This window comes from Rissa tridactyla, chromosome 8, assembly GCF_028500815.1.
Source record: "Rissa tridactyla isolate bRisTri1 chromosome 8, bRisTri1.patW.cur.20221130, whole genome shotgun sequence".
NCBI classification, from domain to species: domain Eukaryota; kingdom Metazoa; phylum Chordata; class Aves; order Charadriiformes; family Laridae; genus Rissa; species Rissa tridactyla.
Window position 1 is genome coordinate 22,562,735 of NC_071473.1, and position 23,411 is coordinate 22,586,145.

At 56.6% G+C, this 23,411-nt stretch overlaps 1 protein-coding gene across 1 annotated transcript in view; it reads left to right on the plus strand.

The window, feature by feature from the left end:
• The window catches only part of CACNA1E (calcium voltage-gated channel subunit alpha1 E), a 98,799-nt gene that overhangs the window by 49,719 nt on the left and 25,669 nt on the right, over positions 1-23,411 (plus strand). The window contains exons 8-27 of the mRNA XM_054211798.1: positions 2,017-2,132; positions 3,048-3,101; positions 3,459-3,548; positions 3,895-4,104; positions 5,433-5,545; positions 5,814-5,926; positions 6,050-6,181; positions 6,521-6,593; positions 7,174-7,291; positions 7,618-7,685; positions 9,116-9,213; positions 12,417-12,473; positions 13,687-14,295; positions 14,392-14,666; positions 15,285-15,444; positions 15,973-16,102; positions 16,657-16,716; positions 17,055-17,161; positions 21,197-21,208; positions 23,092-23,188. Coding sequence (XP_054067773.1) covers positions 2,017-2,132; positions 3,048-3,101; positions 3,459-3,548; positions 3,895-4,104; positions 5,433-5,545; positions 5,814-5,926; positions 6,050-6,181; positions 6,521-6,593; positions 7,174-7,291; positions 7,618-7,685; positions 9,116-9,213; positions 12,417-12,473; positions 13,687-14,295; positions 14,392-14,666; positions 15,285-15,444; positions 15,973-16,102; positions 16,657-16,716; positions 17,055-17,161; positions 21,197-21,208; positions 23,092-23,188 — 2,692 coding nt within the window. The remainder of the gene's footprint in view (positions 1-2,016; positions 2,133-3,047; positions 3,102-3,458; positions 3,549-3,894; positions 4,105-5,432; positions 5,546-5,813; positions 5,927-6,049; positions 6,182-6,520; positions 6,594-7,173; positions 7,292-7,617; positions 7,686-9,115; positions 9,214-12,416; positions 12,474-13,686; positions 14,296-14,391; positions 14,667-15,284; positions 15,445-15,972; positions 16,103-16,656; positions 16,717-17,054; positions 17,162-21,196; positions 21,209-23,091; positions 23,189-23,411) is intronic.

The following is a 23,411-nucleotide window of genomic DNA, read 5'->3' on the forward strand; positions in this document are numbered from 1 at the left end:
TTCCTCCAGCTAGGGCAAGGAGGGGTTTTGGCATGGCATGCCCAAACCCCAGAGTGTGTTTCACTGTTGGCTGCGGGAGGTCCTTCCTTCTCCCCCGTCTCCTCCCGCCCTCCTTCCCTCCACTTAGGCTGCTTTTCTCTTCCTTGCCTTTTGTTCTCTCCCCCTTCCCTGCCCTAGGAAGAAAGTCTCATTTCAGTCTGAAAGCCAGCGATGGAGGGGGAGAGTCATTTGATGCTGAATGCCAGAGCGGCAGGAAACATCACCTTCCTGGGGTGGAATTAAAAACGCTTGAATTGTCTGGGGATCTTAAACAAGAGATGCAGGGAACATTCAGGGCTTTTCACACAAACGCACGCACGCGCGCGCGCACACACACACACACACACACACATGCAAAAACCCACACAGCATTAAGGGTGTAATAGCTCAGCTGGGGTAATGCACTTGAACTCTCTCTGCGGCAGACAGACCGATTCTTTCAGTTCTTTTGAATATATTTTTTTTTTTGAGGCTGGAGGTTGCTGCTAGTCTCCGGGGAGAGAGACATTCGTCTTGCAGAGAGAATGGTGCCATTTGTTCTTCATAATGACGCTTCCTTTGGAGCAGCCTGGGGCCGGGAGGGGGCTGAGGGCACAGGCCGGGTTCCTCCGTGCAGCTGGGGCTCTGCGGCCACCGGGACTCGGGGATGGGATGGGGAGCTGCAGCCAGCAGGTTGCATCCCTGGGGTGTTGTTGGGAGGAAGGAAGGGTGTGCTGGGGGGTTGTCGGGTGTGAGGGATGCTCCTTGTGCGCTAATGGGGGTGTCAATAGAGGTAGAACATGTGGCCTGAGATGCCCCAGGTATGTGGTATGTGCCAGCACAGGGTGTGAGACCTCCTAGAAACAGGTCTGGCCGTGTTGTCTCACGTATGGCGTGGGTGGGAGGTTACCTAAACTGCCACCCCTGTGTGTCCTGCCAAATATTTTAATTGCTCTGTGTGTGATGGCCTTTGCATACATGCTTAGGGCTTCAGGTGCTTCTTCGTAGAGAGTGGGTGAAAACCTTAGGAGAGCTGTCGGCATGGGCCTTCTGGGTATGGCCATGAGCACGTGTATACCGGAAAGCAGACCACGCTTTCCTGGGCGGTCTTGCATTTTACCTGCAGGGGGGAAGGTGTATATAGCCCTAGCTGCATATAGGCATCTTTGCACAGCTCTGGGCTGGGCTACAGGTGAAATCATATATCTTATGTACTGAGGAGTGTGCTTATGACTGTGCCTAGGAGTGGATGAGCACGTGGATGCTAGCGCATCCGTGCACCATGTGTGTCAGAGGCTGCAGGAGCAGTGGGCAAGGTATTAGCTCTGGCCAGTGGCGCTCAGCGTTTGACATGCCCTTGCCTGCACAGAGCCCGTGTTGGCGTTGCCTGCCCTCCTGCCTGTTGCAGTGCCAAGCTGTTGTCCTTCTCTGGACCGGTCGTGGTGCTTGGGCAGTTCGTGTGAGACACTGAAGTCCAGAGAAGGACAACAGGGATGTCTCAAGCCCTGGGAAAACCCTCCAAGGAGAGGCTGGAAGGAGAAGGGATTCAGAGGAAGAGGTGGCGAAGGCAGGGGACAGGACCTGTCCTTCTCCATCCCCTTGCTGCCTCCTCATGGTGCCCAGATTTTATTCCCTGAAGGGACACACAGAAGCTCAGCTGGTTCTGGAGTCGGGTGGTGCTGGGAGCATCCTCCCCGAACAGCAGCATCTCCCAGCTGGGACATGCGATGCTGAGTGACTGAGCAGGGTGTTTGCTCATGTGCATCCATGCCTTTCCTCCTGCAAAGAAGCCTCTCCTCCCCTCGGATCATTCACCCATCCCTTGGCCTTGCTTTGTCTGGGGATGGCCATACGTTGCCTCAGGATGCTCCAGCAGCCCTTGGCTTGTGCTAGCCCTTGGTCCCTGCCTCCCCTCCCGGCCCCATGTTGCCCCCAGCCCCCGGTGTACTCTGCTGCCCCACGGCCATGCTCTCACTGCTCCCCCCTGCCCTTCCCCAGGGAGTTTGCCAAAGAGCGTGAGCGAGTGGAGAACCGCCGAGCCTTCATGAAGCTGCGGCGCCAGCAGCAGATCGAGCGGGAGCTCAATGGCTACCGGGCCTGGATAGACAAAGCGGGTAAAGGCTGGCGGGCCAGGGGGGGCTTCCAAGAGGGGTGGCGGGCACTGAAGGGTGCTGGTCATGCAAAGTGGTGGGGATGGGAAGGGATACCTGAGCATCATCCAGAGCAACCCCAAAGTTGCATAGGTGCTCACAGGGTGGTGTTGGGTGCATGAGTGAGCTTGGCCCCAGGTGGTGCGATGGTCTGGCCAGGCTGCAAGTAAGGACATTGCCAACAGCTGATGAAGCCTCGTCTTCTGTGGCATGAAACTGTCATATTTTGAACATGAGGCATATTACATCTCCAGGGAAGGCTGTGAGCATCACTGCTGCGAGCTTTGCTCTGCCATGGTTTCCTTTCTCGTGATGTTTGCTGGAGTCCCCTGCAGTAGTGGGCAGAGAGAACGCAGAGCAGTGAACGGTGACAGTGGTTTTCCAGTTAAACCTGCTCCTGGAGGAGACTGGAGGGCATGCATTCACTGGTTCCCAGCTTGGGGCTCCCACCTTGACCTGGGCACGGCCTGGGGATGGTGGACACACAGCCATGTGCAACAGCCCATAGGGCCTGGTTCCCAAACTGGCACAGCCCCCGGTAACTTGAATCGAGGTCTGAGCTCCAGATCTCAGCTTTGATTCTGGGTTGGGATGTTGAGCCCCAGACTCAATATTCAGCTTCTTTAGTGGGGTTAATTACAGTGGAGGAAGAATGGTTAATTGCTAGTACTTTTCCTTTCTGATGCAATGTCTGGTAGCTGTCACTTGCCACCTTCCAGAATTTGCTTTTGGACACTTAACCGATACTTGACAAAGAGTTTACAAGGTAGAGCAACCGCCTCCAGGCTGGGCAAAGTGCTTACGTACAAGGCAGTGAGGTCTGATGTGCTCAGACAACTGTATCTTGTCTCCTGATGCTAAACTCTGTGTTTTGCGTAGAGGAAGTCATGCTGGCTGAAGAGAACAAAAATTCTGGGACCTCAGCCTTAGAAGGTAAGACAAGCAACACCCTACCTAAGCAACTGTCTGCCCTTCCTTCTGCCTGCCTGCAGCTGGAGGTTGAAATCCTTTATCTGCAATGAGAGGAGGGAGGTTTGGGGATGCCCCGGTGGGGTCTGTGGCCTGAGAGAGGGGTATGAGGAAGTGGATTGACAGTATAACTGCTAAGAGACCATGGAGGCCAGGAGAAGTCTGGTCCCACACAGGTATAGCTCTGGACTAGGGTCACCTGGCTATGTCCGTCCTGTTACCAGGTCTGAGTTAGCCAAGTACTGGTCATCAGGTCCTAGTCTGATGAGCTGGCTCCTGGCAGAGTTGGGCCACCAACACCCCTTCCTCTTCCCTTCCCAGTGCTCAGGCGAGCCACCATCAAAAGGAACCGGACAGACGCCATGAACCGCGACTCGAGCGATGAGCACTGCGTCGATATCTCCTCTGTGGGTGAGAGGAGGTTGGCACAGAGAAGACCTCTTCATCCAACCTTGGGTTAGTGCAGTTTGGAGCCTTCTTCCTCAAAACCTCTGCCAGTTTATTGAGTTGCAAGGGTCACACCTGTCACATGGAGATTGTCATGGATCGGTCATCTCTGCTAGTTTGAGAGCAACGGGAGCAAACCATCCGCTGCCCCCTGTACCATTTAAAAACTGTGTGGTTAAGTCACGTCCCATAAGAGCAATGTCTGTGAGCTGTGTGTCCTGTCTCATGTTGGGGGAAGGCTGGAGTGCCCAACTCCTTCTCTCACCTTGACTGGAGAACCCAACTCCTTCTCCCCACTCTTTTCCCTTAGGAAACCCCTTAAGTCACTCTGGCCTCAAAGGCGCCAGAGTGGATGGTGCCTCCTACTTACGGCACAAGGAGCGACTCCTGCGCATCTCCGTTCGCCACATGGTGAAATCCCAGGTCTTCTACTGGATCGTCTTGAGCTTGGTGGCTCTCAATACTGCCTGTGTTGCCATCGTCCATCACAACCAGCCAGCCTGGCTCACCCACTTCCTCTGTGAGTCTGTGGGCTTTGTGTAGGTGTGAGAGCACTGCATGGGCAGACAAAACCTCCTGCAACCTTCTTATCTCCATGGCTGGAGAGGAGCACACGTTCACTCCTTCCCCTGGGGCATGTGGGGATGAATCCCACCAGAGTCATGCTGGTATGGAGCTGGGTGGGGAATAACCTGAACTACATTCACTGTTGGTAACACAGGACTGTGTACAGCCATGTAATTCAGCTTTGCCCTTGACCCCGTGGCCACTGGTGGCTGTCTCAGCCCTGTGAGCAAACACGGAGGAGTTTTACTGGCCTTGTGTCCTTCAGGTTCAACATGTTTCTCAAGAGAGAGAAAAAGACTACAGGTCTTAGTTGGGTTTCTCCTAAAATTGTGAATGGTGGTGATGGAAAGCTTGCTAGAGCTCCATCTTTGAATGGCCATAAGCAGTTTCTGGAAATGCATGAGTTTGCAGGGATATGGGAACCCCTGGTTAAGGTTTTGGTGCAGAGCATGGAGATCCCAAGGTAGAAACCAGTTACTGGAGCATCCCCCAGCCCTCTGTGGGACACGATACAAGGTCAGGTCTCGACGGCAGCAAACCCATGTCCATTCTAGCATGGTGCTAACTGCAGAGCAATGTGGTCAGCCCCGCAGCAGCCATGTGTTCCTCCTGAGCTGCTGCAGTAGAGACAGTGCTGCTTTCTCAGCTATGTTATTCTTACTCACCTTGAAAATGTCCCCATCAAGCACTGGGCCTGCCCAAATCTGCATTAGCATGCTCAGGCCTGCTGGGATCCCAGCACACCGCGGTGTGGTATGGCAGCTGGTCGTGGTGAGAAGCATCTTTTGGACAAGGTGAAGAGCCAGACTGTTGCCTGCCAATGTTCATGAAATAGCTGGAGAAGCTTTTCACTGGCTCTTGGCTGTTCAGCTCGATTACCCTGGCCAAGTTCCAGCCATGTGATGATTTAAATCCAGGTTGCTAATATTCCCCTACAGCGTTGCGTGGTTAATGTCTTTGCAGATGCCTCAACCACTGTTGTATAATGCTGAAGAGCTGCTCCACTCCATGCCAGCCATCTCTGATCTTCTCAAACCCCTGGGACACTGGTGCACCTACCCTGAAAGATTAACTAGTGGGTTTGGTGCTCTGTTATGCACAATTTAGCTCCTCAGAGACAAGCTTCCCTCGTCCCAGACCCCGAGAGCTTGGGGAAGCAGCGCGTGGTCCTTAACTTGTCCCATCTCTGTGGTGTGCTATATGGGCTATGGGTGGGTGCGTGCGGGGTGCTCCGCGCAGCTCAGTGCCCCAAGAGTAACGCGTCTGGGTTTTCTCTTTCAGACTATGCAGAGTTTCTGTTTCTTGGACTCTTCCTCCTGGAGATGTCCTTAAAGATGTATGGGATGGGGCCGCGCCTTTACTTCCATTCTTCCTTCAACTGCTTCGACTGTGGGGTAAGCAGCCCCAGAGATGCGGTGGGTGTGGGGGGAGATGTTTGATGTTTGGCAGGTGTCTGCAGTGCAAGATGCCAAGGGGGAGAAGAACGGGATGGCCCTCAGAGTGGGCAGGGGAACCCTTTCTGCTGGGACAGCCTGCCCATGACAGACCGAGACACCGTGTCTTGGGCAGGGTGGTGGGTGCCATGTCTTCAGGCACGTGAAGATTTCCTGCAACAGCCTGTCCTGAGCCTGTATTTGACTCATGGCTGTGTCTGCTTCTCAGGTCACGGTGGGAAGCATCTTCGAAGTGGTTTGGGCTATCTTCAGACCAGGAACCTCTTTTGGGATTAGTGTCCTACGAGCCCTTCGTCTCCTGCGAATATTTAAAATAACCAAGTATGTGCCATCCGTCCGTGCCCGTCACCCTCTGTCTCGGACTGTGGCTGCAGCCTGGATCCAGTCACTCCTGCTCATAGCACTCGTGACTACGAGTGCTCCAGCACTGCTTCTGTTTTCTAGGTACTGGGCATCCCTGAGGAATTTGGTGGTCTCACTGATGAGCTCCATGAAGTCTATCATCAGCCTGCTCTTCCTCCTCTTCCTCTTCATTGTAGTCTTTGCCCTGCTGGGAATGCAGCTGTTTGGAGGCAGGTAGGTCGTTTCAAGTTTTGGTGGAAACGAATTTCTTGGTGTCAAAGCCAAGAGATAACACCCTCTTAGGTGCCTAGGAAGACCATAGCCTCACCCCTCAGCCTGCTGCTAACAGTGGTACCTCTCCCATACAAAAGTCCCTGCTCCAGCAAGTGCCTCTGGGCTGTGTGGGTCCTTCTGACCAGGACACCTTTTGGGTTCTGGCACCAAATGCTCAGGAGACCCTCCTTAGAGTGGGGAAAGGTCCTCCTAAGCCAAAGAGAGCTGATAGCACAGCAGTCAGGGGTTTGATGGCCTTGGTACTGCAGCCCATTTATGTCCTTCCGGTTCCACTTCCAGGTTTAACTTCATCGATGGGACGCCATCAGCCAACTTCGACACTTTCCCTGCAGCCATCATGACAGTGTTCCAGGTAGGAGCTGGGCTGCAAGGGAACACAACCAAAGGGACTTGGGACCACCTGCTTGCTCCCCGCTGGCTGGAAGGGGCTTTTTAAACCAAACAAGTTCCCCTCCGTCACCTCTTAGGGTGTAACTTGCTTCCTCCCTCTTCTCCTGCGTAACAAAGAGATGGAAACTCTTCCACCTCTGTTACGCAAGGTGGAAGAGTTTCAAAACTCTTCTGAGGAGACCTAAATCATAGAATCATAGAATCATTTAGGTTGGAAAAGACCCTTGGGATCATCGAGTCCAACCATCAGCCCCACTCTACAACGTTCTACCCCACACCATATCCCCCAACACCACATCTAAACCTGACTCTTAAACACATTCAGGGCTGGTGACTCCACCACCTCCCTGGTCAGCCTATTCCAGCCTAATCCTCAGCACCGTCCAACATCTTCTCCCTCACGTGCTACAGCTGGAGAGCTGGGTTATTGACTGCATGGGGTCTCTGTACTCGGCGCCTGCATGTTGGTGGGATAGACCGAGGGGGCCATCCAGGTGACGAGAAGGTGCGGGTGATGGAGATGCTGGCTTGCTTTCCTGCAGATCCTGACAGGTGAGGACTGGAATGAGGTGATGTACAACGGCATCCGCTCCCAGGGAGGCGTTCGCTCAGGCATGTGGTCCTCCATCTATTTCATCGTCCTCACCTTGTTTGGAAACTGTATCCACCTGGCTGCTGTGTGTTTAGTGGAGACAACCCCATCTCATCTCCCCCTCTGTGGGCACCCCCCTCCCCACTCACTGCTCCTTCCTCCTCTCCCAATTGAGGGAGTCCTATCACACATGCAGCAGCCCTGGATATCCCAAACACAGGGAAGGAGCTGTCTGGAGGTGCCCTGAGGGCTGTATAGATAGGATGGGTGAGGAGTTTGTCCCTTTGGCTGCTCCTCACTGAGATGGTGAGGAGCCATCAGGGCCACCCTATCTCGGTGGCTGCAGACACCCATGTCCTTAACAAGTACCTTGTGCATCCTTAGCTGCTCGCAGATACTCTGCTGAATGTGTTCTTGGCCATCGCGGTGGACAACCTGGCCAACGCTCAGGAACTCACCAAGGTACGTTTCAATTGCTCCTTTTTCTTCTCTTGCTGGTCTGAAGACAGCGAAGGATGGGGCCAGCAGGAAAGGCACTGGGAGCAGCGCCTGTGCCTGTCCTCACTCCAGAGCCTGGGGTCACCTTGTCCCTCAGCTCAACCTGCCTTGAAAAGAGGTCGGGTCAAATTGGAAGTGGAGGCTCTTCCTCTAGGAAGGTTCGCAGGCCGCTCCCCTGACACACAAACCCGTATCGCTGGGCCAAAGCCATTTAGACTTTGATTTAGGAAAGTGCTTAACCCTGCTGGGTCTCTCTGGGAACACCCACGCTTCCCATCCAGTGTGGCTTAACTATTTCTCCATTTAAGCTCCCCAGTTGCATTTGCCTCCAGTCAGATTGAGACAACCCTCAACTGTCCGATGGGCTCTGATGCAGGGACGGTTATTTGCCTGAGCGCTCCGGAGATGTGGATTGGGAAGCGGGGATGTGGATGCGCTTTCCAGTGGCATCAGTATTTATTCCCTATCCGCCCGCAGGGCAGTGGACGTGATTTAGGATGCAATTTAGTATGGTGCTTGAGAAGATTATTGGGCTTAGCTGTTTTTAAGACCGTGCTGGGAAATATTTGGGGAATGCTAAAACGTTGGGGCACCATCTGGGTAACGGTGAGTAGGCGAGAGCTGCAAGGGTCATTGCTGCTCTTCAGAGGGGACCAGTCATCTCATGGTGCCCATTTTTTTGCAGAGCCCATGCCTATTGCTCAGGTCCTTGGGGTTTACTGGGAGACTTCCGCGCTGGTGTAAATCCGACCCCTGGGCAGCAAACAAAATGGGGCACGAGGCTCATTTGCCTGAGGGGTGGGTGCAGGGGTCCCTGTCCTGCCGTGCTGGATGGAGGTGGCACTTCCAGGGGCTGCTGGCTGCTGCTGGGGTGAGAGGGGTGGAGAGCCCCGTGGCGTACCAGCAGCATCAATTAAGGGAGCGCTGAGTTTTTGAAAGGGCTGAATGCGCGCTAATGATTCCTAATGACATTTTTTTGCTCCGGTGACACAACCGTACTCATTAAAGCAACATGGTCTCTGCCGGGGTCATTCATGGATGCCTTGCCTCCCACTCCAGCGGAGGGGGATGCCTGTCTCGCCCCTGTGGTTGTGAAGAAGGGAGGGCTGAGCTGGTCTACGCCATCTGGGGCTATTCTAGCTCTTGCCTGGAGCGGGCTGGGTTCACTTACTTAAGTAGCGCTGGCGCCTTCAGTAAGACCTGGCGTAGTGGGGAAGTTGCCTCCCCATAATAAAATAAAGGCTGTTTCTGGAAATACAGATGCCTGCTCCCCTTTTCTCTCGCGTGCCTCGGCATCTACGGTAGCCCGGTGCATCCCTCGTTGTCTCCGATGGCTGCACCTTCCCTGGAAACCCCAGCGTCCCGCTAAAGCAATTCCCCTCTTTCCTCTGCAGGATGAGCAGGAGGAAGAGGAGGCCTTTAACCAGAAGCACGCCCTTCAGAAAGCCAAAGAAGTCAGCCCCATGTCCGCCCCAAACATGCCTGCTATCGAGTGAGTGACACCACCCTCTCCCCAGCATTGCTACCCCGGTGACCCCCCCCTACCCCAAGCCCAGCGGGGCTTCTCAGAAGGGTGGGGAGCTGAAGCGGAGCCCTGGCATGGCTGCTTGTGGGGCTGTGGTCCCCACAAGGGATGACATAAAAAGGGGTCCCCGCGCGGGGTGACTCCCTCTCCGGGTGTCTTCCTTGAGGATGGATGGAGATCTTGGTGTACGCTCCCCGTGAGCAGCAGTGCCTTCGGAGAGGTGTCGGAGCAGGGAGCAGCTCACCCTGCTGGACCTGGGGTTGGCCACCCCTGCCCCAAGCAGCAGCTTCAGAGCTTGCACATGGCAGAAATCCGCTCAAATGGGCTTTCTGCCCCAAATGTACAACTCAAACGCTCTGGACTGCTGCTAGGGGTGGGGAAGGAGGTTGGGGAGGAAGAGGGTGCGTCGTTTTTTTCTTGAAGAGGGGTGATATTTGTCCCCGGGGAGCGTTTCTTCATGGCGGAGCTGCGGGATCGCAGCCAGGGCTGGAGGAGAAGGGGGCAGGAGTGTCACAAATCTGCCCCAGGCTCCTTCCCTGGTAGCGAATGCAGTTATGAGAGATGGAGCAGGCTGGCGAAACCATGTTTGATTGTACAGAAATTTGATTTGGGCGAGAAAGAAATGCCCCAAACCACATAAACCTCTGGTATGGTGTTAAGGAGCCTTGTCTCTGCGTTTCAGCAGAAGAAAATTCTGTTTTTTCCTTTCCAGACGCCTTTTTTTCCCTTTATTTTGTGGTGTCATATGGTCTAAATCACATAAAACTTTCAAAGTCAACATTGGAACGAGGCGTTTTGATTTGTTTCCCAAAACAGTACATTTCAGTACGGCTGAAAGGATGATTTTTTTTTTTTTTTAAATTTTTTTTTTCCCCCTTTTTTTTATAGAATCCTTTCCCAGGGAATTTTAGGTTTCATTGTACTTTGAAACCCAGCCAAGCTTGTACACGGCAGAATCTCTTGCAGATTTGCCGAGAGAAACCGCTGTCTTCAGGCGAGCACTGATCTTGCCGGGGTGGGGGTGGGGGGTCAGAAGCAGCGCTGGGAACAGCCCCCTCCCTGGCTTGGCAGCGGTGGGATGTGACGGTCCCTCATCCTGCACGCATCACCCGTGGTTTTAGGGGCAGCATGGAGCTGGGGCGGGGGGTACTTGGAAGCCCTGCCTGGTCTCCCAGTAGCCACAGATATCGCCCTGGTTTGGGGGTGATGGGATGTTCATATAGATCTGCGCCTGCCCCCCCGCCCCCCCCGGCCCCCAGCCTGGGGGATTTGTGGGAAAGATGGCAGAGTCTGCCTGTCATGACCGTCTCTGGCTATCAGTGGGAATATGTTGGATAAAACGAGGGAATAGAGGGATTTGGGCTGCAAAAGAGGCTGGAGAATGGACACAGAGGAGAGAGGAAGAGGGAGGGAGATGGACTATATCAGGGCACTGAAGGATTTGCCCACACTGCGCATCCCTGCTGGAGTTTTCTAGCCATTGTCAGATACAGCTGGTTAGGAAAACCTATCTCTTTAACCTTCTGGTGTTGTTCTGGTGGCATGGAAATGGGCAGGTATTGATGTTTTCAGATCTTTTTTCCAGCTCCTCCTCCTCACCAGGATGGATAGCGTGAGGGGCAGGAAGGGGGTGTGATGCCGTGGGGGGCGACCATCTCCAGCTTCAGGTCTGATGTGCCTTCGGTGGTGCTACGCTGATGCCAGCAGCCAGGGAGGGACAGTAGGGACATCACAATAAGGGACAAGCCGGAGCAGAGCCGGTTACCAAAGGACTGTTGGAAACTCGGGTCGGTGAAGCCGAGCCGGAGTCTGCGTTTGGGTGCGCGCAGACACAGATGGCTTCATTTCTATGTGGGTACCCGGCGCAGGCAGGTTTGGTACACGCGTTCCTGCCTGCGGAGAGGTCCGGTGGCGCTCGGGGATGAGTGCACCCACGTGGCCAGGTTGGCGTGGGCGGCTGCGGTGCCGATCGGAGTATTGTATTTGTACATGGGCGCCGTTGGTGCAGATGGCTCGGGGCTGGTTGACGAGTGGGTGGCCAGATGGACGCATGCGGGTGCTGTCATGTGTTGGTGCCTAATGCGGTGCGGGGATGCGTTTGAAGGTTCGGCCACTTGCTGCGGGGACGGCGGCAGATCCCTGCCTGCAGGTCCTGCCTGCGTGGCCCGGCTGTGGAGTTCACCCCCTGCCTCGAGCGTGGCCATCGGGCTGTTCCCATGCAGGTGGCCATAAGGATGCAATGGCCAGTGTGACTCCCCCAGGGGCTGAGGGTATCGTTGCACTCCCGGGATGGCAGTGAGACGTGTCCCATCTCGCCTGCGCGAGCTCTGCGAGTATATTTCCTTGCGCGTCCCGCACACGCACGGCATTTACGAAAGCAAAAACCAAACCACTGCATGCATGTTTCCACATGCTGGTGGCTGTTTGCTGGGAGCTGTGCGCAGCTGAAATCTTTTCTGTGCTAATACCAAGGATAAAGCCTTGAATGTCCCCAGCCTCCTGAAGCCGGCAGGGGTGAAAGGCACCGACAGCCCTGTTGGGCTTCCCTGTGTCGGGGCTACGCAGGGGAGAGGGGCTCTGCAGGGTCTCAGCTTGTGCCTTGGTTTTGCTGGGGAGCTTCATGTTCCCCCCTGCGGTCTCAGGGCAGCATTAACCAGCGGTGACGGCTCTGAGCAGCTCGGGGCTGGCCCGAGGCACCACTTCCTCTGCAAAACCCCCACGTGTTGCTCAGGAGAGGTGAATTCAGAGGGGTTTGAAAGAGCTGTCAAATATCCAAGGATGTACTAGGACTTCTGAGGGGCTGCAGCCTTCGCCACTCATCCCGCCTGACCGCTGGCGTGGCTGGCTGGCGTGGGGAAGGCTCCGTGGCCCCCGCGAAATGGCATCCGTGGCATCCCTGGCGCGAGCATCGCTGCCTGCATCTGCCTGGATGGCAGGGACGGGCGCCATGGCGGGGTGTGGGGGACCTGGGTGTGCAGCGTGTGAGTGCGGTCCATGAGCAGGGACGTGCAGGGGGTTCGCTGCTGGCTGCCGTGCTCCAGCATCCCGGCAGCTGGAGAGATGCCGGCTGCCCAGGGACCGGGAGGGGGACGGACACCTCTCTGCGTTGCCCACATGAGTGGAAGGAGGGGCGAAGGGGGGGATTGACCCCGTTTGTTTTTCCTCCCCAGAAGAGACAGGCGAAGGAGACACCACATGTCGATGTGGGAGCCGCGCAGCAGCCACCTGTATGTGGGCCGCGGGGGCGCGTGTCGTCTGTGGCTCCTGTGTTTTCTGTGCGTCCGTGGGGCCGCACACCGCTCCCCTCCGGCCTCCTCGGCTGGGGTGGGGGGGTTGTGTGCCTGTGCCTCTACTCAGTGTCCCCCTTTGCACCCCTGTTTGTGTGTGCGTGTGCACGCGTGTGTGCGCGCCTTCGTGGTTTTGTGCGTGCACCCGTGGTTCTGTGTGCGTGTGCCGCGCAGTCCGTGTGTGTGCCGGCGTGCGCCGGCGTGTGCTGCTACCCGTGGATGTGAGCAGTGTACGTACAGGCCTGCACTCGGGGGTCTTTCCGTGTGCCTCCGTCTGTTGGGAAGGGCACGTCTGTCTTCTCCAGGGTGTTTGTGTGTGCGTTTACGGCACGGCAAAGGTTTCGTGGCATAGCCCAGCCCCTCCCTAGAGCACACCTGCAGGAACATAGACCAGCCCAGTACGGCTTCTTCCCCCACCGGCAGCCGAAACCGCTGCTCCCTGAGGCTTGGGGATGTGCGGGGTGAGGGGCTGTCCTGGCCGAGCACAGCAGAGCACAGGGAGGGTGTCCTGTGCCCGGTGACATTTTGCGTGGCAAACGTCCCAGAGGGCCATCTCTCATTGAGAAAAGCAGGTCTTGGACCTGGCATCTTTTTCCCTCTTACTGTCCCCATCCCATCAGGACTGCCGCCCTTGCACCAGCGTCCCCTGCACCGTCATTTGTACCGTTAGGGCAGCACCGCTCTGAAAAGGAGCCTGGCTCCGGGGAGCTGGCGATGCAAAGACATCCCCAGTGCAAGGAGGGATCCCCGGCTGCAGTGAGAGGACATTGCCTATATTCAAGGTGTCCCCAGGCAATCACGCAAGAGGAAGGTGGTCACTGCCTGGCTGGGATAGGGCAAGCCGGGGTGCTGGCTGCTCTCAGCAAGCTGGGCAAGCTGCCTGAAAGCTTCAGGGTAGCTGTGAGGCTGCTGGGGCTGGTCCTCCATCAGCCTACACATGTCTGAAGGGGCAGAAGTGCAGTTTCAGCCCCGCTTCCAGCCCCTGCCAGCACCAGCAGGATGCTGGAAGGCTGGGGATGAAGCAGGAGCCCAGCCCGTAGCCACCGGGGATGGCATTTCCTTCTCCCTGGGATTTCCAAATTGAATCCAGAGTGAGTGCTTCACCGGTGGTGGGGGGTGAAGGATGCTGACTGCTCGCTGTCCCCCGTTGCAGGCGGGAGCGTCGCCGGCGGCACCACATGTCGGTGTGGGAGCAGCGCACCAGCCAGCTGCGCCGGCACATGCAGATGTCCAGCCAGGAGGGCATCAACAAGGACGAGCCGCACCTCATCAACCCCCACGCCAGCATCTTCCGCAGGAAGAAACCGGGGGACGGCGTCACCCTGGAGAAATGCGCTGAGGAGCAGGGTGGCAAGGGTGAGCGGCCACCAGCCGAGGGACCTGAGCAGCCAGCCCCGGGGGCCAACCCCAGCGGTGGTGAGGACAGAAGGAGCCCATCGCCCCGGGCCAGGCGGGACAAGGACTCGTGGCACCAGAAATCGTGCCATGGGAACTGTGAGCCAGGCGAGCAGGATGGAGCAGGAGGCAGCATCGAGGACAGGGCCAGGATGAGGCAGAGTCAGCGGCGCAGCCGGCACCGCAGAGCCCGGATGGAGGGGAAGGAGCCGTCTGGTGCCCTGGGGAGCCGCTCAGCCAGCCAGGAGCTGGGCCTGGAGGAGACCAGCCCCACGGAGGGGGCACAGGATGGGGACCGGCACGGGGATGCGGCTGCAGCGGAGGCACTGATTCAGGGGGAGCCAGAGGCAAGCGAGGAGCCCATCAGGTTGGTAACCAGGGAGGGCACCTTGTGGTTCCCATAGCTCCTTGTCCTCTCCCCTTATCTTCTCGCACCTCTTTTTCTCCCACATCCCTCCTGCAGGACAAATGGGGTCCCTGCTGGCGATGCCGAGCTGGTCGGGACCGCCGAGGAGGGGAGCTCCCCGCAAGCAGCACCTGAGCCCCCCCGGGCGAAGACGGGCAGCCTGACGGAGCAGGACTGCAGCAGCCCGGACACCAGTGAGCAAGCGCTGCTGGAGGCCAGTCGTACCGTCAGCCGGAGCGAGCCCGACCTCTCCTCCATCACCCCCAACACTGAGAAGGCCACGGAGAGCACCACCATCATGATCGATGTCCCCGACTCCACTGTGGTACAGAGTGAGGACCCGTCTCTCTTTCCTGAGCCCCTCTCCCAGCCCTCGGGGACCTTGTGGGGACGGAGAGCCGCTTGCACGGCTTTTCCTATCCACATCCATCAACTTGGGAAGGGGGGTTCCTTGCTGCTCCTTGCAGCACCTCCCTCCAGCACCCCAGTTTTTCAGGGTGCTGATGCAAAGCTGATGTGCCACCATCTCCTGGGAGCTTTTCCCTTTCTCACCTCCTTCCCACCCGCCCCTTTGCCTGATCCCTCCTTCTCCCTTCCTCTCCGCCCGGGCCAAACACTCCCCATCCCCTGTTTTTCCTAACACATCCACAGCCTCCGCCCAACTCGCAGCCGCTCAAACCCCCTTAACAGCATCCTCGCTGTCAAGGTGAGCTGCTTTAAACAGTGTTATTAATTAAACAGCACTGTGAAAAGCTGGCCTTGTTGAAACCCGTTTCATCTGCTTCATCCTGGCAGCTCGTGTCTTTTCTTCCCTTCTGGTCCCTCTCCCCGTAACAGCACGGGGATGCAAAGCAGAAACCGGGGGAGGGTTGCATGTGCCCGGGTGGCAGGGACAACCCAGGGTGCTGTCTGGGTGCAAGGCCGGGCAAAGGGTCTCACTTTTCCCGCAGTTAGCAACAAGACAGATGGCGAAGCCAGCCCCTTAAAGGAGGCCGAGAGCAAAGAGGATGAGGAGGAGATGGAGAAGAAGAAGCGGAAGAAGGAGAAAAGCGAGACAGGGAAAGCGATGGTGCCGCACAGCTCCATGTTCATCTTCAGCACCACCAACCCGTGAGACATTTTTTGATCTGTTGGGGAGGGCAGCCAGGGGAAGGATCCCTAGACATCACTGAAAAGAGGGGGGATCCCTTTGGGAAGGGGGCTGAATATCTCCCAAACAGCCTGGAAAACCAGCCACTGTGTTCTCCAAGCCCCAGCAGCGCTCTCCCTCTGCGCCAGCCACACTCGTGGCTTTCTCTCCTGGCTGCTGATTGCTAGCTGTGATTCTTATTCAGTGTCTGTTGTATTATTCTGCAGTTATAATCCCCCATAGCTCTTGCCCAGCTCCAGCAACCTGGAAGAATAAGCCCCTCAATTTCTCAGGGACTCTTCCTGGCCAGCCGTGGGTTGTCTGGGGGGCTGGAACAGCTAAGCAAAGGGGTTAGCGAGCCCAAACCACCCTTGGGCTCCCTTGTTTTGCTCCTAGGGCTTTGCTACCCCTTTTTCTGCTCTGGAAGCAGGTGATGTGGGGTGGGTTTTGGAGGTGGGGCCGTGCCTGGGGCATGCCAGGGGTTCACAGGTCCCCCTGTCTCCCCGCAGGGTGCGGAGGGCTTGCCACTACATCGTGAACCTGCGCTACTTCGAGATGTGCATCCTCCTGGTGATCGCCGCCAGCAGCATCGCCCTCGCGGCGGAGGATCCCGTCCTCACCAACTCCGACCGCAACAAAGTGATTGCAAACCTCCCCTGCTTCCCCCCATCCCGCAGGCAACGCGGGCAGAGGTCCTGTAGGATTTTAGCTTCCGTGGTGGAGGCGCATGTGGGACACGGATCAAGGCAGCCGGTGGCAGCACCTGCACCGCGCCGTGGGGTCTGACTTCTTCCCCATCACCTTCCCCTCTATAAACCCTGGAAATCGCTCTCAGCCTCACGCACGCGGGGTTTGGAGTCTGGAGAGCAGATCCGGGCTGCCTTGTCGCCAGTAAAGTAGCTTACACTGGGGAGATGTGCACAGGGACTGGTATGGGGGAGCACGATTCCGGCTCACAGCATGATTTCAGAGCTGCTCGCACCACACGTGGAAAATGTTTCTCTCCTGCCTTCACAGGCTGGGTTTATGGCTGTCCTGAACTCTTAGGGAACAGGCTGGGTTTGGGGCAAGCGAACCGACCCTGAGCCAGGGGACCCCCGCCCCAGTGCAGGGTGGTAACAGAGTCTGGGTGGGCACCAGTGGGCCCGTTTGCTTGGCAGCAGCTGCAGAGCGCCCATGCCCTGTCTCTGCAGGTCCTGAGGTATTTCGACTACGTCTTCACCGGCGTCTTCACCTTCGAGATGGTTATCAAGGTAAGAGGCCTTGCGGGCTGGCTGCGCTGGGGATGCTGTGTCCCGCAGCATCCTTGCAGCGGGTGGGAAATGGCTCCGTTTTTCAGTTCTGGTCCTAAATTTGGCTGATGGAGACTTTAAAGCTTGGTTCTTAGCGGCGGGAGTTGAGAATGCTTTTATCACTTTCCAGGCTCCCAAAATATGATGCTCCTTGATATATATACCTGGGAGGCAGGGACAGGTCCGCTGCTCCCCGGCCATGTCCCTGTCCCCAGCACGTCCCACCTGTGGCTGTTTCCACTTGGCGGCCGAGCTGCTCATCCCCTGTGTGGTTTTCCTCACTGTTTTCTCCCCTGCAGATGATCGATCAGGGCTTGATCCTGCAGGACGGCTCCTACTTTCGAGACCTCTGGAACATCCTGGATTTCATCGTGGTGGTGGGAGCGCTGGTGGCTTTCGCCTTGGCGTAAGTGGTTGTCACCCTTGTCAGCTCTTTGCCTTCCCTTGGCCGGGGTGGGAGGAGGGTGCAGCTGTGTGTTATGGCTACTAGACCCTGATTTATTTTTTTTTTTTATTTCTCTGCGCCCTTCTGCTCTGCTTCCGGGACGGCTCCTGGCAGTGGCGCGTGGCTGACTGCAAAGCCCAGCTGTGTCGCTGGCACCTGAAACCAGTATAGCTCCAGAGATGGGTTTCTCCTTGTTTGTCAAATGCTGGTGAGCAAGCAGGCAGGGGCCAAGGCAAGGAAAACTGGAGATGCCGGGAAGAGTTTTGTGGTGAAAGTGGACTTGAAAGAGCTCAGAAGGGGCTGTTAGAGGGGGGAAAGGACGTAAGAGTGGCAGAGCTGGAGTTATGCACCTGCTACGCCCCCGGCCGGTGGCTTTTCCTCTGCTCCAAGGGGATGGAGCATTGCCCTGGAGCCCTGCAGGGATGGGGATGCAGGGATGGTGGCGTTTGTGCCCGCATCCTCTGCAGCATCCTGCCGAGGGCAGGGTGCTGTGCGCTTGCTCCGCATGTGTCCCCGCTGAGCATCGCCTTGCGTTTGGGCTCTGGTACTGAGCTTGTGGCACCTGCATACCCTCCTTGGCAGGTGGGTGCAGGGTGGCTCGACGTCTGCAGTGCCCATGCCGTGGCGGGGAGAAGTGTCCAGGGATGAGTTTCGTGCCGCTCTGCCCTCCTCCGTGCTGCTGGCAGGGGCAGGCAGTGCAGTGTAAGCTGGAGGAAGGACGAGTGGGTGCCATCGTGATGCTCGCAGGGCAAGGAGCACCCCCTGGGCCCAGGGACCGTGGCGCCCTGTTGGTGCCCGAGGAGGGAGAAGAGAGGAGAGGTTCGCGCTCTTTTGTCATGCTGTTGTTCTCTCTTTGTGCCTTTGACGCTGGTGGCGGTGGCGTTAGTGCTGGTGAGAGGGGAGGGCCTGGCAGCGGCGCAGAATGGAGCCCTGTCCTTGGCCACAGCTCAGGTACCGTGCGAGGCTCTCGGGGTGGCTGGGTCCAAGCCCCGAGGTCACTCGATGGATTGCAGCCTGTAATCCATCCCTCCCACCTCCGCTCCGGCCGGGGAGCCAGCTCCTTCCCCTCACTCTCACCCACTTGAACCTTCCCTGGCATCTTGCTTTTGCCTTCCTCACCTTCCTTGCCCAGTGCTTTCATCCGCTGCTCTCTCCTTGGGAAGAGCGTGGGAGAATTCAGCTCGCTCAGCACAGGGATGAACTGGTCCCCGGGCAGGACAGGGGGCTGGCTGCAGACCCTGGCACGGGGAAGGGGCAGGTCGGCTGGCTGGGGACATTGCTCTGAACCACTGTAAGGTCACCCAGGCCACCAAGAGGACGGATTGAGTGTCTCCAGGGTCTGGCTGATAAGCCCTCTGCCAGGGCAGCCCCTCAGAGCATGTCTGGAGGTGCGACTCGAGGGCATCAGCAGCCTGAAGATGCTCTGGGTGGTTTGTGGGGCTTTAGGAGGACAACAGAGCCTTTTCCTTCCAAGGCATCTTTCATCAAGACTTTTTGATGGCTAAAGGGAGGGTAGGTTGATGGCTCAGCCTGCTCCTGGGTGATGGGTATCCTCACTGCCGTTAACAGTACTGTAATCAGTGCTTTCTGTGCTTACCGTCACCTTGGCCCCACCCCACAAAGGTGGCACGGTTCCTGGGGTGGCCCCTGGAGCTGGTGGGATCCCCATGTGCCAGTGCCAAGCAAGTGGGGGAAGCTGCCATACCCCTTCCAACCCCGCTTGCCACCTGCCTGCCTCCACCCAGCCTCCCTAGGGAAGGACAGGTCCCCTGGGGCATGGGACGGCTGAATTCTCGAGGGCAAGCACCCCCATCACGGCAACAACAAACCCCCTCCCGCAGGGAAGGAGGGGGTCCATCTCCATGTACGTTTACAGCAAGCATCTGTGTCACCTGCCCGCTCTTGTAGCTGTAGCTGGGTAGATACCAAGTTGCTTGTGTCGTGGACGAGGGCTCTTTATAACGTCAACCTGCAGGATTGTCCCTCTCCCCCACTTCTGACGGTGGCTCCAGCTGGAGGAGATGATCTCATGGCTTCGGGGGTGAAGGGAACAAAAGAACCGCAGCAATTTCTGATGGTTTTATACATTATAAAGCATTTATAAGGACACCTGCCTCTCCCGTTGGCAGCCCGTCACTGCCACGGCCCCGGGAGCTGAAGGATGTTCGCCAGCTATACGTGTCCCAACCCGCCACCCACCCTTCCTCCCTCTCTCCATCCTGGTCTCAAGAGAAAAAAATCTGGCTGTGATGTTTAAATCCCTCTCCTTTTCTTCTCCCTCTGTGAGCTCTTTGATGTGGGGCCAGAGTAGTGGCGGGGGAATGTGTCCTCCCTCTCCCCTTCCTCACCTCCATGGCGCCAAGCGGGCAAAGCGATGCCCACTGGGCGGCTGCAGCAATTTTGTGTCTGAGAGCAGCTGGTGACCAAGTCCAGCACTTCCTGCTTGAAGAACTGCTGGGACATGCCGTGCCATTCAGGTTTTCTGCCTTTTTTGCCTCCCCTCTGTGTTTTGGTTTTTTCGTGGTGGTCCTGGGTAGCCGTGGGTACAGCAGGAGGTCTCTGAGCTGGTCCAGTGGTGCCACCGTCATCTGCCAGCCATCAGTGCAACATCGGAATCCACCAATAAGCAAGTGTCCACCCATAAAGCTGTCTCCTGTGTGCCATTGCAGCTTGTCCACTGTCCCCTTAGAGCCTGTACATCCCAAGCAAGAAGTCGTCTTGGCTCGCTTGTAGCTCTCCGCACGGAAAGTTAATACGTCAATCGAAACGCAGCCTAAATAAAAAGCCTGATATAAGACCATAAATCTCCAAAGAGTTCAAATTAAATTAGCTGAAATAACCAGAACCATAACTAAAGACGCTGCTCGCCTTTGCCTCCCGTGGCACCCTCCGAGGAGGCATTGCGCAGAGGAGCAGCGCTCACTTGTGGCTTTGAGGAGCTGCCAGGAGGTGGTGATGCCTACTCCTGCGGGCTGGCAGCCGGAGGAAAGGTTGAGTGATGGAAAAGTTGGTGGAAAGGTTGAGTGGCGGCCAGCGCGGAGCCCTCATTGGCTTGCCCTGGTGATCAAGGGCAGGAGTTTCTCCACCCAGAGGTACCCAGCAGAGGTGCCTCTTTCTTTGCAGAGCTCCCTGTGCTCCTTGGCACCGGTGTCTGGAAGCAAGAGGGACCCCTGTGTACTGCAAAATAACCTGGTATGAGGCTGGTCAGGACAGAGGTCCGATATTCTGTCACAGAAGTGGTGCAGAGTTAAACTATCGCCTTTTCAACACGCCTTCCGCTTGCTTCACTAACATGCAGCCAGGGCCTGGGGTTATTTTTACGGTTTTTAAGAAATATTTTACTTCTTAGGCTTTGCCCCCAGTGCTGAGCCCTCTGCGCGCACATAGCAGGGACATAGCTCAGGCAATGATGGATGTTTTGTTGCAACCAGGGACCTTGTAGACCACCTTGGCTTGTCTGAGCAGGTGTCCTGCTGGGTTGCAGGAGATCCCACGCTGGAGGGCGGGCTCTTAATTGGTAGATTTCTTGATGGAGGCGATTTATGAGGCGAGTTAGCCTGTTTGGATGGGAATTATTGCGGCCTTGCAGGTAGGTTCCCTCGGAGGCACCTGCCTTTGGCAGGTTGGGGCCAAGCCTTGAGGTCCTTCCCCTGACTCCTGGCCTAGGAGTACCACATGCCTGCCCGCTGTCACCCACCGTCCTGCTCTCCGCAGGTTCCTCTTGCAGCAGAGGTTACACTATACACCCCTCTCCCAAAACCTCCAGCAGGCAGTCTCTCCGTGGAGATAAGCCCCATCCTGGAGGACACAACGTGGTCTACTCATCGTGCCTTTCAACCAAGGCATGGGGCGGTGAAGGGCTGCCACAGGGTTCCTGCACCCCAGAGGCCGCAGTGGTCCCCGTGCAGCTTCCCCGATGTATTTCTTACCTTCTTCCTCTCTTCTCTCTTTCTCTCTTGGTGCTGTTTGGTGGCTGCTGGGCCGGATCACCGACAGGAATGCTTTGGGGTAACTATGCCGTTCGGGTCACCGCGGGGTGCTGCCTTGGGGAGCGTGTGGGGATGGGCTCAGGCGGGTGTCTGTCTGTCCGACACATGCACTGACCCTTAGCTGCATTTGCAGAGACCGGAGAATGCTGCTCTGCACGCACCCCTGTGTTGCCCGGGATGCGTTAAAGGTGGTGTGCTCCGGAAAAGCGCCATGAGGGATATTCTTTGCAAGCGATGCAATCCCTTGCCTTCGGAGGAGCGTGCTTTCATCGTGGACATCCTCTGAGGGCATGGGATGTGATTCATGCCAAGCCCCGGGGGGCTGGGGAGAGCTCAGCCTCCGCTGTAGACACAGCAAGGCCAGGCTTTCCTCCAGGCGTTGTCCAGCCCTATATCCCATATCCATGTTGGATCCCAAGCAAACCCACTGGAGGTTTCCTGAGGTCTGAAGAGGTCCCTCCTCAGCAGACGTTAACCGCTTGAGTTGTCCTTGGTGGCAGTGGCACCAGCTGAGCGCTACCCTCAAATCCTCACCCCCGTCCCAAGCCGAATGCCCCAGCCCCGAGTTGGATGCTCCAGCTGCTTACCCAGGACCTGACCCTGAGCAAAGCAGGAGATGGGAGGCGCAAAGTGGGTCCCGGGGCTGTTTGTACAGTTGCTTCCTGTGCATTTGTGGGGCTGTGCTCCTAGGGAGGACAATTAATTAGTGGTTCTGTTTACATCTCTTAATGATTAAGCCCATTATTGTGCTCCCTGTTGCATTAACCCTCACAAAGGAGCCGTGTAATTTGGAGCATCTGTTGTTGTAAGTCATTTCCTTGATGTTTTTTGAGGGTGCCCAGTGGATTCAAACCATGCCACCTTCACCAGGACCTCTCTGCTCCATCCTGGGATCCAGCCCATGGGCTCTAGTTAAAAGACAAGAAAAAAACCCTTGTATTGTGGTTGGGATTAATCACCATATGCAAGAAATGAGGGTGATGAGGGGTTTTATTGCTGCTTTTCTAAATAGTCTAATAGTAAGCTCTGGCTCCCTCAGCTGACTTGGGGTGGAGGCAAGTGCAGCCCTGATCTTGGCGAGGGAAGAGAGGGCTGAGACGTTGTGAGATGGAAGACCAGGCTGATCAGGTTGGGTAGCATTTATGGAATAAGGGAGAAAGCCGTAAGACATCATTTGTGCAAAGGAACCAAGCATCGAGCAGGTGCTTCCCTAGGTGAATGTAAGGACCCTGAATCTTGAGTTTAAACCAGGATGGAAAACCCTTGGTGAGAGACCAGCACGTAGACCCCATTAAGCGCACCTCCCTCGTTTAATTATTAATTTCTTGCAACCAGTAGTAATGGTAGAAAACAATTTGCCAGGGTGGGGGCCTTTTGCAAGCCCCACCTGCAAACGGCACATGCCTGCCGTAGGGAAGCAAACCTCCTGGCCCCGTTGAGCGGCGTGGCTTGGGGACACGGGGGAGGGCAATGTGTCACAGCGCCCTTGGGGCAGCTGCCCTTGCTCGGGAACAACGTTGCATCCCCTGCCCCAGCCCTGGCATCTCGCTGCTTCCCACAACGAGGGGGTTTGTTGAGGTCGCTGCTCCCCAGCCAAAGGGAAAGGTGCTAATCCCGAGGAGGAGAGGATTGCTTTATTTTTTCATCTCTGCCAGCGCAGAGTGCGTTGGAGGAGACTCATTTAGGCGGGCTGAGCAGTCAGCAGTCACACGTTTGTGAGTCCTGGCCCCCACGACGGGCATGCAGCCCTCCCATTCCTGTCCTCACGCATGCCTGAGACTTGGGGTGGGGGGTGGGGTGGTGTCAGCTGTTGAAAACCCCTTGAGCATCCAACCTGGGTCTGCAAGGTTATTGTCTCTCCGTTTCCTTTTTGGGTACGTGTGCCTCTCTCCGACACGGTAGGACCAACAAGGGCCGAGATATCAAGACCATCAAGTCTCTCCGTGTGCTACGGGTCTTGAGGCCCCTGAAAACCATCAAGCGACTGCCCAAGCTGAAGGTAATAATTCCCGTCTCCTGCCTTACATCTGTCTCCTCCAGCGTGGACCGGTGGGTGCAGGGACCACGTGCATCCATCTGCTCGTGAGCGATGAACAAGTAGTTTTCAAAGCATGTGCTGCGTTTTAGGAGCCCCGGTTTCAAACCCAATGCTCTTCGGGCTGCTTCATATCTGGAGGTGCATCGAGTTATTCAAAGCAAGCCTGGATCTCTGCAAGGTGTTA